This window comes from Caloenas nicobarica, chromosome 5 (assembly GCF_036013445.1).
Source record: "Caloenas nicobarica isolate bCalNic1 chromosome 5, bCalNic1.hap1, whole genome shotgun sequence".
Classification (NCBI taxonomy): Eukaryota; Metazoa; Chordata; class Aves; order Columbiformes; family Columbidae; genus Caloenas; species Caloenas nicobarica.
The window spans coordinates 33,400,183-33,416,275 of record NC_088249.1 but is presented as its reverse complement, the minus strand read 5'-3'; the positions used below and the strand labels follow the sequence as shown (position 1 = coordinate 33,416,275).

Here is a 16,093-nt window from a genome sequence, read left to right as displayed (position 1 = left end):
CATCCTGAACGAACATTAACAACCCTTCCTTTCAAAATTCCAAAGAAGTGATAAAATAGGACAGGTAGATAGGAGAGAAAACACACCCAAACAACCACTTTTCAGACTGAAATAGAATCTCTGCCTTTCGCTACTGAATTCTTTTCAGGTTGTCATAAGACTTCACTGTTCATGTTTAGACCACAGGATTTTAGAAGCTTTCAAAAGTGTTAAAGAAACATACTGTTACAGATGATCAAAGGGGCAAAATAAAAAGTTGAAAATTAATGATTTTGAAAAAAAACCCTTCTAGTTGAGGCTACAAAAAGTTTTGGATACTTACCTAACCCTTTCGTAGCCTGACTATGAGAAATCTTAGCACTAAATGTGTGCAGCATATGTTGACAATTGTGCATTGTTTTCTAAGTGTTTTCTAAGTTACATGTTCAAGAACCCCTTAATATTGCCCCTTGAGGAGCTCCTAATAAATAAGGATTTCTTTTAAACCAGGTTAATTTTCAGCATATGAATTTTCTGGCTGTCCCTGTTTGGCATTTTAAAATAGGAATGGTTTAAAATGTGCTTGCTGAATTGGTGCCTAAATACCTTCAAACCACATGACTATTGATATAGTACTGAATGTTTGGTTTGGTATATATTTGCAATTACATTCAGTTCGTTCTGCTATAGCTACTGTTCCTGATCAAAACCAAAGCCAGCAATAGATAATGCTTCTAATCCAGAAAAGCAACAATAATGTTTGACAATATTGCTATTCTGAGTGACCCTTTAAAACAGGTAACAGTACACATTGCTTTAAAACTGGGAAGGTAAGGAAGTATAAAACTGGGAGAAGGAAAAGATGTAAGGAGTTCAGGAAAACTTGTATCATTTTAGGTCAAAGTAATTGACATTTCCCCCTATTCATTTTACATCTAGCCACAATGGACCACAAATGAAGATGCTCCATTATATCTCTGCTTATTCAAAATTTTCTTTATTGCATTCATCTGGCTGATCCTGTTCCCAATACAGTTTATAGCAAAGTGTCTATTAAATCCAACAAATGGATGAACAAGTTTTATATTCCTTTCATGGAAGCACAGGTTTCATGGTATCAACACAGGAGTGTTAAGTATTCTCGTATAAAGAGCCTGAGCACAGTTTTTCTGGTATTTTGGTCACCTACCTCTTCGAAGTATTTTCTCCATTCATTCTTAGTAACCATAGAATCACAGAATCATAGAATGTCCTGAGTTGGAAGGGACCCACAAGGATCACCAAGTCCAAATCCTGTCCCTGCATATGAAAACCCCACAGTTCACACCATGTGTCGGAGGGTGTTGTCCAGTCTCTTGAATACTGGGGAGCCTGTTCCAGTGCTCCACCACCCTCTGGGTAAAGAACCTTTTCTCAGTGTCCAACCTAAACCTCCCCTGGCACATCTTCCTGACATTCCCTCGCGTTCTGCCATTTGTCGCCAGAGAGAAGAGAACAGCACCTGCCCCTGCTCCTCCCCTTGTGAGGAAGCTGGAGCCGCCATGAGGTCTCCGTTTAGTCTCCTCCAGGCTGAACAAACCCAGTGACTTTAGCCGCTCCTCATACAGCTTCCCCTCCAAACCCCTCACCAACTTTGTAGCCTCTTCTGGACACTCTCCAGTAGCTTTATATCCTTTTTATCCTGTGGCACCCAGAACTGTACACAGCACTCCAGGTGAGGCCGCACCAGTGCAGAGCAGAGCGGGACAATCACCTCCCTCGCCCGGCTGGCCCTAAGAACTATAGAGACTGACTAGTGCACTGACCTGTCCTGATGATATTCTTCAGGGACAAAGCAGAAATTCAACAACATGCTGTTGTGTGTAACAACTTTTGTAAACAGCTTTGAAAAAAATAAGTGGTTTTTTTTTCTAACTAGCTCAAAATATGTTATGAAATATCAGTTCTGTTCAACTGAAAAGGCATCAAATAAATTCTTCAGTCAACCATCTTTCCTTCTGCAGTACATGTGAAGCAAATAGCTTCCTGGTCAAGCTATAGGTATAAAGACTGAGAACAAGAGAGCACATGAGAGACAAATGGAGTACCAGAAAGACTAATCTTCCCCTTCATGCATGCATGCATATAGCTGGTATACTTAACATTTTCAGCCCACAACTAAGATGATTTTTTTTGCTTTTAAATAACGGCCAGCTTACTGTTAATTCTTGTATCAACAAAAACAGAAGACACAAAGCCCTTGGCAGCCACTGCTATTATCTGCAGCCTAACTGCCTTTGTTCTTAGCCCTGTTCTGCTTCCTCCTGATCCCCCAGCACCAAGGACTCCGGTGAGCTGCCAGAATGGCCTTGAGAGAAGATATTCTTCCTCCCCTCTCCTCTCACTTCCTCTCTTCTCCAGCTGATGCACACACTGAGCTTACAGAGAGAAACAGAAAGGGGCAGGCAAAACCTGGTGAGAAGGGAAAAGAGCATTTCCCTTAAAGTGATGCAAAAGGAAAGAGAGTGCCTCAGCAGAGGAGGAGGATGGCCCTTGTCAATGTGACATATCATGTCCACTTATACTTTCAGCACTCAATTCAGTGTTCAGATCAGATCAGCACAACCTTGCACTTCAGTGTGAAGTCCCCTTGGAAAAGGTTCCTGCCCTGCAGATGAGATCAGAAAGGGCAGAGAAACACCATTTCCTACACTCCCACAGCCTGTGAAACCCCTGTGATTACTCCTCATTTCTCCTCACCTCAACTGTCACTCCTGCTTCTTCACACAATCCCTACCACTGACTTTGTCACTGCAATTAACAAGGGCAAAATCATTAATACTGGCCTTGGAACTTTGCAGCAGCAAAACTAAATTTTGCCCACTCATTCTGGAAATTTTGAAGCAGCTCTGTCAGAAACCACATGGAAATCACGTCTGCATTTCTTTCCAGTTTGAAGGAACTTTAGCTGCTATTTGCTAAACAGAAAAAATTTAAGTAAATATTACATTAAGACAAAACAAAACAACACCTCCCCCCTAAAATCCACAAAAAACCTTGAGCCAATAAAACCAAACCAAAAGCCCACACTTCTGTGAGCCCATCTTTCATCCTATGATACTTTCAAAGGGCTGTTATATCCACTACAGTTTATCTACGAAATCACTTCCAAAATGTTAAAACAATACACTTAATATATTTCTAGTGAGTGGCATCTTGCCTCTTTCTGCTGACCAAGAGATATCCTGTAAAGGAAGTACTTAATCATTGCCTCCTTGGAAAATGTTTACAAAGGGATGTTTGGCATGATGTTCTCTACATCCTGTTTAAGTAGCTCATTTGTCCTTTTAAATCAGATGGTGAACCAAAAAGAAGCATTCTTAGTGTTATTGTTATGCTTTACCTTTCTGTATCTTGAGTCTGTTTCTGGACAGTAGTTATTTCAAGGGTAACACCTGTTTTTCGCCTTATCTATCCATACTTTATAAGCATGGATTTTAAGAAAGAAGGTGTTGCAGCATGGCTGTAGTTTGGGGGGAAGTGGGAGGAGGAAGGGAAGGAGATTAATTTTTGTGCAATTCTTACCAAAATCAATTGGTAAATTGTATGGACACATAAGCATCCTGATTACCTGAATCAAAACTAATCAAGTTTGTTAATTCTGAAAGACCATAAAGGAAAGACAACTATTTTGCTGCGGACTACTGAAGGGAGATAGAAGTGATGATGACAATGCTGTTGGACTCAGAGTAAATTTTAAAAAAATTATCTTTCCTTGGTGCCAGAATTAAATGTCATTTCCATTTTAGTTATACAGAACACAGATTTCAGTTAGCAGTGCCATTACCTTTCACTGCATATTGAAGTATCATAATAGCCCCACTGAGTACTACTTCTGAAACAGCTGGACATGAATGCAAGGTAGGCAGATGATCCTTCTAGGCAGATGATCAGTGCTTACTGTGTTTCAGCATTCTCTTAAATAGGAAAACATCAAAATCTTTAATCCATACAAAGGCTGAGGTATTACCTGCAGAATCGAGCCTCAAAGTGACACAAAGTGTGCTTCTACTCAGAAGAATGCCATCAGATAATAACATTTTCTGACTTAGTAGACGTTATGTTTTCATACATTATCAAGATACATGTTCATTGCTTTTCTTACTGGAACAATTAATTTTAGTTTACCATTATTTAAAGTCTTCCAGATTAAAAATAACCAAAAAAATCTAACCGTTTCAGTCAAAAATAGCTGACAGTTCAAGACTTACCAATAAACAGCTTGCAAATTATCTATGCAAACAACTAATGACAAAATTAGGCATAGTTCTTAGAGGAAATTTTAGACTCCTTGATGACTTTTAAGTCCTTCAAGGAGTCCAGGGTCAAAATATAAGGAGAAATTAAGTTATTAAAAATTATGAAATATCTAAAAATTATGAAATATCTAAATTATGAAATAGACTGGTTCATCTAATCTTGTAAGATTTGTCTGAAAAGAAAAATGGAAGAGGAATTTGGCCATCTCCTAATTTTGGATTACACAATTCTTCAAGGGGCATCTCTACAAGTCATAACTACAGTGGCTTAAAGACGCAGTCAAAATCTACAGGTAATGTCTTTTATTAGACCAACTAGTATAATAAAGGAAAAAGCAGGCAGATTTCCAGATGTTGCTACATATTAAGTTCAGTAAAACTTTGAACATCATTTCCTACAATATTCTTGCATTCAGTTTGGGACATTGAGGTCTGGACAAGTGGACAGCTAGACATCCATCCAGTAAAAAGCTGTTTGAATGGTTAATCTCAGAGGGTGTGGGTTGTACTCTAACTGGAGGCTGGCAGTGAGTAGCCCAGGGATCTATCCTGGGACCTGTCCATTTTAACTCTGTTATCAACAGCCTGGGGAGGTGACATGGTGCACTCTCCTCAAATTTGCAGGCAGCATCAGATTAGGATGACAATTCAGTACAGCTGAGGGCAGGGCTGCCATCCAGAGAGACCTGGACAGGCTGGAGGAATGGACTTACAGGAACTTCGATGAAATTCAGCAAGGACAAATGCATAGTCCTGCACCTGGGGAGGAGGAGACCCTTGCACCAATGTAGGCTGGGGCCTGACCAGCTGAGAAGCAGAACTACAGAAAAGGAGGTGGAGGTCTTGCCAGGCAGCAAGCAGCACAGGAGCCAGCAATGTGCCTTGACAGCAGTGAAGGCCAGCAGCACCCTGGGCTGCGTTCGCAGGCACAGAGCCAGCAGAACAAGGAAAGTGACTACATTACCTCTACTCAGCACTCCAGACTGAGTCCAGTTCTGGGCTCCCCAGTACAAGAAGGACTTTGACAAACTGGAGTGAGTTCACCCGAGGACTGCAGAGATTGTTGGAGCTGGAGGACATGCCCTGTGAGGAGATGGTAAGGGAACTGGGCCTTTTCAGCCTGGAGAAGAACTGGCCTCAGGGGGGATGTAGCAGCAGACTGACTGTACTTCTGAGAAGCTTGTTAAGAAGAAGCCAGGTTCTTCACAGCATTGCTTGGCAGGAGGATGAGAGACAACAAATAAACTGAAACAAGATAAGATATTGATTGGCTATAAGGAGTTTATTTTATTATTATTTTTATTTTTAACCATGAGAGCAGTCAAACATTGCAATAGGTTGCTCAGAGAAGCTGTGCAGTCTTCAGACTTGGAGGCTTTCAAGATCCAACTTGATAAAGCCCTGAGCAAGCAGGTCTAGTGCCACAGCTGGCTGTGCTTTGAGCAGGAGGCTGGACCTGAAGTCCCTTCCAGACCCATTTTGTGATTTCTGTGATTCTCTGCTGAAACCCTCTTCCAGTCTACTCAAGACCTTGTCTTTTTCTAACTGTGCCAGCTGGTTTGACAGAAGATAAAAGATGTTGCCTTAACCTACAAACTACATCTCGCCTATAATTTCCAAGACTAAAAGCCACAGATGTTCCATCAAGTGGCAGCAGGTTTACACCTACGTGGATCATTACTAGGACTGGACTCATTCAATCCATCCCACAGACCTTTGGCATTGGAACCAACAAATGACTCACAGTAACTGTAATGATCAGCCTGAGTGTTCACTGAGAGTGGTGGGAAACCCATGGCTGGCAAATAACCTAAGACACAGACTGGCAAAGTCCAAAACTAGTGAAACCTGTGTGCTCCATGCTCTAATCTAGGCTCTGACAATTTTCCTAAGCTTTCCTTTTCCTCTTTCAAGAATTCTAGTCTTGTCTCTTTTCCATCTCATGCAGTTCAAAGCTGACCGCTGGATATTAAAAGGTTTGACAGAAGCAGCCTTCACAGAAGAAACATTAGTATGGAGGTAGATTGGACAGGTAGTCCTGTTAGGAGCATGGCTACTAGCTTCGTAAAATGTCTTGCATATAATGCACACAAACTTACAGTCCTTAAAAGTAAGGAGGCAGTGGCTACTAGGTAGTCTCAATTCCTTCTATTCTTGCAGAGAAGCTGGAACCTCAGAGGTACCTTATTGACAACCCAAAGCACTCAAATGAGTTTAGTTCAGTCTGCTTCAACCTGACTTAAAGATCATGTTTAAAAAGAGGATTCACATTCTTCTTAATTTACTATCCACTCTCTCAGTCCTATGGTCTTACACTCTCAGGTCCCATTCTTCAATCATGAGTATGAGTTCTATTACCTTCCACTTACAAAGGAAAGCTGTAGTTGTCCAAAAAGTCACTCTAGAACACGCGCCATTGAAGGAAGATACTTGCCATAAAGTCATAAAAACTAAGACAGTTATAGGTCACATTGCTTCAGAAAGTGGAACATTCCATCCTTGGCCACTATGGCAAAGGTGCATCAAGAGAAAAATAGCAAAAGAATTACCATGGCCTGATAACCTCAAATAACCTCAAAACCTATCTAAAAATAGATTAGTGAAAGCACCCAAAGACTGATCAAAAGTTATGACACAGGCTTGGAAGACACTAGAAATGCCCTGCTAGGTGTAACAGAAATTGACACACCAACAAAAACTGTTCTAACATCTGCAGTTTAATTATAACAGGGAAGTACATGTAGGTGATGCCTTAAACATGGCCACTGTTCCTACCAACTGGTCCTACAAGCGTAGCAACACCTTTGGTATATCACAGCTCAGATGAAAGATTTTTCATCTGCAATTGCTAGCAGGCCCTCATTGACAACAGCTTGTTAAACCCAATGATTCTGATTACTACCTAGTTTGCACAACGTATGTTGACTTTTCATACAGTGACTCTTCACAGTTTTCCATTTGCCATCCTTCTTTCCAATGTTAGCAAGCTTTTCTCTTCTTCTGGAATTGATTCTACACTAGGCTGCCTGGCTTGCTTTTCTAATGTTGTCTACTGGCCCCACCACCTAGCAGATGCTCTGTCAGCACCAGAAAACCTTCTCATTCATGGTCCCCCAAGGACACCAAAAAGTTTTTGAAATCAGGGTATGTTTTTACAATGATCTATGTAAAACAGGTCTAGGTGAAAGCTACTGGAAAAATGTGTGGTCTTGCTCTCTCACCATTGTTTGGTTGTGGCAGTAGTTGACCTAATATGGGTGGGTGGTGAAATGAATTAAACACTGTATGGCAGAAGATGTATCATTTTAGTTGGGCTGGGTTTTTTCCCTTGATTAATTTTTGTATGCAACTTACTGTGTGGCTGTATAAGCTCCAGTAGTTGGCTCATTGTAAAAAGCAGGAACCCAGGAAAGATGCCAAATTAGATGAGCTTAGAGTAGATACAAAAAAACAGCTTAAGAAAACTATTTTCACTCCAAGGCCTAGATAGGCTTGTGGACTCACACTGACTTGGAGGGAGAAAGGTGTATCTTGAAGTACAACAGCTTGTGCTGAAGCAGTAAGTTGGTCCCTCCTCTTGGTTCCAAAGGTAAAATCCAATTTCTAAGTTACTATTTTTGTAAGATCTTCCAGGAATCAGAGTGCAACAGTACAAAACAACCTGGATAGTCATGTTCCCTCAGGAGCAATACAGCCCATCCTAGCCAATAATCATCTTGCAACTTTGTTAGCATGGCTCTTTAGTATCATAGTTATACTTTAGAGTAATCATCTACTGATTTAAGCTCTGAGAACAGAAGAAAAATCTTGTCTTTCCAAACAGCAATTTTCTGGTCTGTGAGATTTGCATCTGGATTACCTTCTGACCACAAAGCTAGATGGTATTTTTTCAGTCAAACCTCCATTTATTTGTGTGCTCATGCATGCACATGAACTCAAGGAAAATTTGTTAAAGAAAAAATAAAGATAGCTGGAATGTATTTCTCTGAAGTAGAATTCAGCCAGGAGATTGGTTTAACAACATAATTGCTACAGATAATATCACATACCACGTGACATGTGGTCTTGAATATATATTAATGTATTTGTGTTTCTTAAACCACAGTGACCTTCAAACTCTATGCTAGGAATGGGCTTAAAACTTACTCAGAAGAATGTCACCTACTGAGTCACCGATGTAATTTCCAGGAGTATATAGGGTTTTTCCTTTTACTTGGAAGTCTTCAGCAAAGCAAAAGTCAGGTTTGCACAGCTCCTGTTGTGATAATGGTAGTTACCACTGCCTCTGAGAAGATGCCAATGAATTGTGTCCTTTGCAAAACTGATCATTTTGGAGACCTAAAAAGAAATGTTCCCTTCTTGTTGGCAGAGAATTCTTTGAATACCTGAACCTTACCAGTTAGTCTCAAAATTGAGGAAACAGTTTATGAAAACTGTCTGGATCTTGGTGTGAGGCACAATAGCATTATGATGACTAAGTAATTGTTAGGAACATAACCTCTCAAAATAAGCTGTTGACAATGCAGCAGCCGAGTGCTCTGTGACCCAATACTTTTGTACTGCTCTGTTGGGCATATTTCTCAACAAAAGATGACTTTGTCAAACTGTAAGTTACAGGATAAGGAGTGACTTTGCCCTTTCAGATTTTCTGCCTGGTCATTTCTTCTCAGAAGTGGAGTTGTCAAGGTTGAGTTGGAAGACCTCTCAGAAACTTGTAATTATGATACCAGGCCCATGGAAACTACTGGGGGTCGTCATTTCTTGCTCCCGGACAGCATGAGGTACCTAATAAGCACAGAAGCTTTAAAATAATAATCGTCAATGTGGCTGTTTTGTGCCCCCACCCCAGCATCGTGCAGACACTTACCTCCACCTGCGTGTACCACGGGGGGTGCACCTTCCCGTTAGTCAGGCCTCTCCGGAGGCCCCGGCTCTGGGTGCGGAGGGGGCCCGTGCCGACCGCTGCCTGCGGACCGACTCGCCACCGCGAGCGCTCGCCCCACAACTCCGTCTGTGGCCGCAGGTGGCTGCGCGGAGTGGCCCCCCCCGACACCCCAAACCACCTCGCCCCCCCACTTCGTCGGCCATTGGCGAGCCAGCCAATCAGCGCGCGCGTGTCCAGGGCGCGCGTGGGTCCCCCCCACCCGCAGTCACGTAGTCCCGGGGGGGCCAGAGGGGCCCGGCAGCGTCCGGCGCTGTTACCCCCGAGCGTGGCTGCGGCCGCGCTGCGGCCGGGGTTTGCCCAAAAGCTTGGCTGCTCTTGTCCCGCCCCGGCACAGCCTTGCCAGGTGCCCCGGCAGCGGCTGTGCTCGGTCAGCGGGGCCGCGCTCCGGCAGCGTGCCGGCTGCTGTGAGGCACGCGTGAGCCCCGGAGTCTCAGCCCGCCCTGGGGAGTGGGCTCCCCCAGAGGAGAAAGCCTGCCCTGCCGAAGTTGTGCCCTGGAAAAAGTTGCGGCCGCTTTTGAGCCAGGCGGTGTGAGCAGGAGAGCGCGTTTCGGTACCTGGTAAATCCGGTGGCTTCAGAGAAGAGCAGCCCAGTAGCTCAGTACTTCCTCCTGCCGATAAGATCTTCGCCTGCGCTCGTCAAGGGTGGCGGCTGCCGCCGCTGCCCCACTTGAGCTGGTTTCAGACTCCTTCCGAGGCGAGAGGGGGAGCGGGAGGAGGCGATGCGCGGGGCTGCGCTGCTCTCCCCGGCCGCCTCCGCCCCGCGTAGCCCCGCTCCCCGCGCTGCTGGCAGAGCCGAGCGGCGGAGCCGCGGCTGGCGCCGACATGGGAACCTTAGGGAAGAGGAGAGAAAACCAGTGAGTTCCCCGTTGCTGTTTTATTCTCCCGCGGCGGCGGTGGGACGGTGGCTCGCCGCGGGGCAGGCTGCGGGCGGCGGCGGCGGCGGCTTTCGGGACAACGCGGCGCCGCGCCTGGGGGCGTGAGGTGCCCCCCGGAGCGGTGGGGACGGGTGCGATGTGCTGCCGCTGTGCTGGCCCCGCGGCGGGGCTGGCGTGGGCTTCCGTGGGGTGCGGCGACGATCGTCCGGGTGGCTGGGGCTCCGCGGGGGCCGGCTGGGAAGGAGAGGGGAAGAGAAGCGCAGGAGGGAGTGGGGGACGGAGGATTTTTTGTCACCTTTTTGATTGCAAGTGTGCGCCGGGAAAGTCGGTCAGCACCGGCTGGAAAGAACCTCACGTTACGGTCCAAGGGTGACGGCTGAGCGGGAGGGGCGGCTCGGCCCTCGCCCGGGCTCCGGTTACCTGCGGCACCGCCGAGGGTCTGCCGGGGGGCGCCCAGCGAGGGGCCGGGACGGGGTAGCCAGGCTGCCTCCTGCTCGCCGGGAAATCGCCGCCTGCCCCGACTGTCAGTTCACGGGCTGATGGTTGTTTGTGTGTGCTTTCTTCCTCTCCGCCATACAGCGTGCAGGGCTAATGCAGGAACACCCCTCCCCCCTTCGCTGCCCCCCAGCACAGCTTTAATCTATCTTTCATGTCAAGTAATTGCTGCAAGGGGATCTGTTCTAATGAATGGTTAGTTTCCGATGTGTCACCGGCCGACTTTTGCCTACCCAGTGTTGCCAAGTCGGCCACAGTGTTATTGTAAACTTTTGGGGGTGTGGACACCGTAGTGTTTCTATGCTCTGCTGCCCAGACCTAGAATATCTCCTGCGTAACTCCTACTTCATTACTACTGCATTGCTAGGATCTGCCCTGTGTCGAGGAGGCGCTGGAATGAAGTTAGGAGAGGGGTTGAAGCCTGGAAAAAGAAAACCTTGAAAACTGATCCAGCCCTTGCTCTTTTATATGAGAACAGGAAGTCGGATCACAAAGTTAAGAGGGAAATTTAGAGAAAGGGGGAAGGGAACATTCTTTGCATAGCCACTGTCAGCTTCGCTACGCAGGAGCTGAGTGATGGTCGCTACCTCTGCACGGTCAGGCTTGTATTTTCCTGACTTTGGAACTATGGAGGCCTGAGGCCAGTGTTGGCTTGTAAGTGACACCATGTGCAGTTTTGTGGCTTTCCCAGCGTTCAAATGAGACGGAAATGTAAGATGAGGCTTAAAATTCGCTGGGATGAGGTAGGATCCAGTCTGTCTTCATAAGGCATGTGTAATTCCAGCTTTGTCCAGGAACATCTCTACAGAGATGTTTGTGTCTTTACCACACCTATATATGTATAATATGCACACTGGATACATTTCTATGCCTTTTCTTCCCAGGACTGTAAATTTATTAATAGACTCTTGCATAGTGTTCCAAGAAAAGTTGTATGAAAGCTTAAGATAGCGTCTCGAAGATGCTGGAGTCACTTCTTTAGGAAGTCTGTGGAGTGTAAATTGTTCCTGAAATAAACTCAAGTTTCATTGAAACAGCAGTGTTTGTTGCTGTGTTGTGAACTGTGTGGTTACACTCTCCAGTCAGATTTTGACTCTTATTTGCAGGCAAAAACATTTCAGCACTTTTCATTGATATAACAATGTGCCTATTTACTATTTCATACAGAATTATGAACTTGTATGCAAACAGCGAATGGCCTTTAATATTATCTGTAAACATACACATTCTTTAAATCTAAGCTATTATATGATGAAAATACAAGCCTAAAACTAGGTATGTGCTTTATTTCGGTCTCTTTTACCTTTGTTATTAAAGACATTAATTTAGTCATGTATGCAATTTTAAAGCAACTTAGTAGGATATAGTAGCATAGAATGGATGCAAATTAATCTTGTTTTGTTTTGTTTTTTAATTGTGAAATACTCCACTGTGAAGTTGCACTGATATTTTGTTTACTTAATAGTGATCTTCCAAGTGAAATTAATAAAACTAGTCTGGCCTTTTCCAATGTGTGTAATATTTGATTATAGTTATATTTTTTTCTCCTTTACTATGGGTGGGCACAGAAATATGTGGTGGTAGATTACTGCATAACAATATTCTTGTTATATAGTTTGAGGAGTTTATATGCTTGTGCTGAAATTGTAATGTAAACATAACCCCCCAACAAAGAAACAAGACTTTTGGTAATCTTGACAGATCATTCAAGGAGCTCTATAACAGTGTGCTCTACAATCCACATTTAGCCAAAAAAAAAAAAAAAAAAAAAAAGTCATTTATTGAACAGTCTCTTTGGTGTGCGTATTAAGTGGGAGGGTTACGTCTTTCAGCACCTTAGCTACAGGGAGTTAATTGTCCTTTAAATCTCTCCTCTTTTCCCGTGCAGTGTAAAATTTACCAATGGATGTTCTTGTATTTACTTCACTGTTGTGCTTTCTTTTAGGCAACCTGCCCAACCATGCAGCACTGCCCCTGAACCAGCGCTTGAGCTGAAGCAGATCAGTCATTGTCCCAGCCTTTCAAATCTCACCCAGGTCACAATGGTACCATTGGGACACTTAGCCAAAGGGGCCACTTTGGAAGATCTTCTTGAAACCTGCATTCAGTCTTTTGGTGAGTGTCTGGAGGGTTTTTTTTGTTTCTGTCCTGGCTACATTTAGATCCCTTACTAGTGAATTACATTGATTTATTAGTGGAGTAGAAAGAATTTTCTACACTGTAGGTGTCCACGTGTTTTTATAGGTTTGTGGATCAGTTTATGCAAATGTGTGTAATATGTGATAAGAGATTAATGTGACTGCTGCTCTTTCTTGAGAGAATAAGACAAACTCCAGTCATCTGTGTGTGCTTTTTGTTGTTCCTTCAAATACTGATTTGTAAACTTTAACAAGTAATCAGTATATTTTGCATATTGCAGCAATATTCTCATAATGTTTGTGAACAATGTATTTATATTAAACATTTTGAAGTGAGCAGGGCTATTTTTAAACTACGTGAAATAACATTGGATTGCCTCTTGGATTTTCAGTACAGATTTAAAGTTGCTTCTTTAAAAAAATGAATGAATCCAAACAAAAATCACAACTGTATGCCTTTTTGAGCCTATCGGTTATCCATTTGTCTTTTTACAATAAGAATTGAAATATGTGGCCAAGCATGACTGTTGCGTGAGCCCTGTATCCCTAGTTTCCTTTTCCAACTTTTTTATTAGTAAATGTATTTCTTTTTATATTATGAAAACATGTTTTTACTGAAGGCACTCAAAATGATTCTGAATAATTTTCTTGTAAGTAGTGCATCTGTTCATTAGTGTTGTGTCCTTCAGTGCTATGAGCTATTCCTAAACCATGTGGCAAAGTCTTAGTTGCAGGGTAGTCCTTAGAAAATAAATGTACTTGAACACCCACTAAGCTCTGAAATAATTTATCTATATAGTTAAATAGTAACACATAGTGCTGATCTAGTGATACAGCACATAAATACTGTATAAACAGTGACTAATCTTTCACATTCATTAGAAATGCTCTGGTTTTTTAACTTTAAAGCCTTCTAATCAGCATGTGCAGAGAAATGCATGTCTGTGAGAAGCTGATGAAAAACGTAATTGTCAGTAACATTTCGTTTCATTTTGGCTTCTTCTCAGTTTAATTATTGTAAAGAACATATCCACTGAACTGCTATAAACTCCTAATTTCTAAACAAATATTTTTGTAAGCTTCGTTTCACTGGGAGTGAGATAAGACATCTAAAGCATGTGTAAGACCTTCATACAGTTTTGATATTGTGACTACCTGACCAGTTTTAATGTGTCCACATTTTTATGAAAAAAAAGGTATTAGAAATGTAACATTATAAAAAATCCAGTAAAATTATTACGGTGATTGATTTCAGGTAGTGCAGGGGAAACCCCGAATGGCAGATTATTGCTGTCTTAATTGTTTTAATACTTTAATACTCTGTGTATATCAGCATGCACATGCCTATGTGTTCTCAGATTCCTGAGCATCTATATATTATAAGGACTGAAGTGACAAAGAAAAGCAAGTGTTCCTGTCCAGTTCAGCTATATATGTATGTGAATCTTTCTAAAGGATTTCATACTTTGTTCAGAAAATTTACCACAGTCCACTAAATAGGGTTTTCTTGAACCCTGACAAATGGTATGCAGGTCCAGCAAAGTGAATTGTAGTTCATCTGCAAACACAATCTTAAATTCACTAAGGACTGCTAGAGTTACAGAGTGTGTTGCAGTTTAGACGCTTCATTGGGCAATTCATAGCAGTGTCTGTATTTGTACATTTTGTGTGACATTATGCGTGTACTTTAAGCTATATTGGAATTTCCCAGTAGGGTGTTTAAATTGTGAAGTGCAACCGTTACAACTATAGATGACCTACTTAATGAAGTTCCTTAAAGAAGGTTCTTGTAGCTACCAACAAAAACACTGTGCAAGGTTCATTCACACCATTGTGCCGAAAGGAAGAGACAGAAAAAACTGGGATCTGGGAAGCTGAGGAGGGGTGGGAGTAGGGAGAAAAATGGTGGGAAAAAAGCACAGTTGCTGAATAGTTATAAGGGAACTGAGTGATTGAACAAGTTTCTTCCTAAGCATAATACTAAAGTAAAGCTGTTACCCTGTACTCTAATAATCCTATTCAGAATGACATTATATCTTCAGTCTTAGATATGCTGACCTATAGTATTTTGTATATTAGTTTAGAAATACATTATTGTGATCTGAGCAAATTTTATTTCAAAACTAAAAACACAGAAACCACCAAGACATAAGCACAGCTTTCGTTTGTATATTTTAAGTTTACTTTCTGGAAAAAGCCCTTGATTCATTTGCTGTCTAGAGTTAAGGAAAACAACAGGCACTAGATAGATAATGATGCATCACATTTCAGAATATATACTGCATCATGTTAATATTATACTGCACTTGCTAATATTACGTGTACAATTACAAATACAGTTTGTGTTTAAGGTATGCAGCTGAGTTTTTTCCTGGACTCAATTATACAAGTTTGGAAAAAGCAAACAATGTGTTAGAGAATCTGCTGTCAACAATGGTGTGTAAGGGGAAGCTGTCAGCCTTTTGCTATACATGTAGAGGATATAACTAGAAGGTCTAACTGAGAAAGTATTAAGAGTTAATACACATTCACAGCTGTGAAGAATACAAGTATAGTTATTTATCTTACAGTATGGTTAAGAGGAAAAATGAGCAAGGGGGATATGCTAAGTTGAAGCTAAGAGTGAGAAGGCTAAGCTTTGCCACGGTGTTGTAAATGGATTCCAGAATGTTTTGTAGAAAGACAACTTTTGTCCAGAGAGCCAAGTTAATCCAAAACCTGCACTAGGGGTGTGAGAAACAAAGATTGGATCATGCAGTTAGTGATGTGGTCTGTGGGTCTACAGCAATGCTGGGTAGAAGATGACGCTAGAATGTAGACAGAATACTATGAATTACAATGGTGGTGTCGCATCTGCTAATTCCAAAAGTAATGAATTTGGAGGCACTTTTTTTTTTCTTAGAAAAGACCAAAAGCTTATTCAGTGTAATTAACTGAAACATCTACTTTGGGATGATTAGTGTGTGTGCTCTTCACCTCTCAAATTTGGTCTTCTTTAGCTTGAACTGATGAATGACAGGCACATGCTTTAGCGACAGAAGCAGTGAGGGTCATATGAGGTAGTGTGAAGTCATGTAAATGATCACTATATGTGAGAGATCAGCGTTACACCAGTGTTTATTCAGTAGCATGACGAGAAGCAGATGCTGAAAGTAGAGGTTTCTTCAAGTCCCATGAAAGGTTGCATCAGGATGGGTAAGATGAATCATCCAGCAAATTATGATAATTGCCCAAAGTAAAGGCGGCAGAAAAGCCAGGATGTAAGCTGGAGCAAGAGTTCAGGAAAAACAGTGTGATGAGAGACCGAAGGCAGGAAGTGTTTTAGAAATAAATATTGGTCCTGAGATTAGGAGAAGATTCAGA

The 16,093-nt window shown here is 42.4% G+C and overlaps 1 protein-coding gene across 1 annotated transcript in view; it reads left to right on the top strand.

The window, feature by feature from the left end:
* Positions 1-9,923: 9,923 nt before the first annotated feature.
* Positions 9,924-16,093, top strand: part of RASGRP1 (RAS guanyl releasing protein 1) — a 43,763-nt gene continuing 37,593 nt past the window's right edge. Inside the window, exons 1-2 of the mRNA XM_065635912.1 lie at positions 9,924-10,076; positions 12,538-12,707. Of these exons, the coding sequence (XP_065491984.1) occupies positions 10,045-10,076; positions 12,538-12,707 (202 nt within the window). The 5' untranslated portion in view covers positions 9,924-10,044. The remainder of the gene's footprint in view (positions 10,077-12,537; positions 12,708-16,093) is intronic.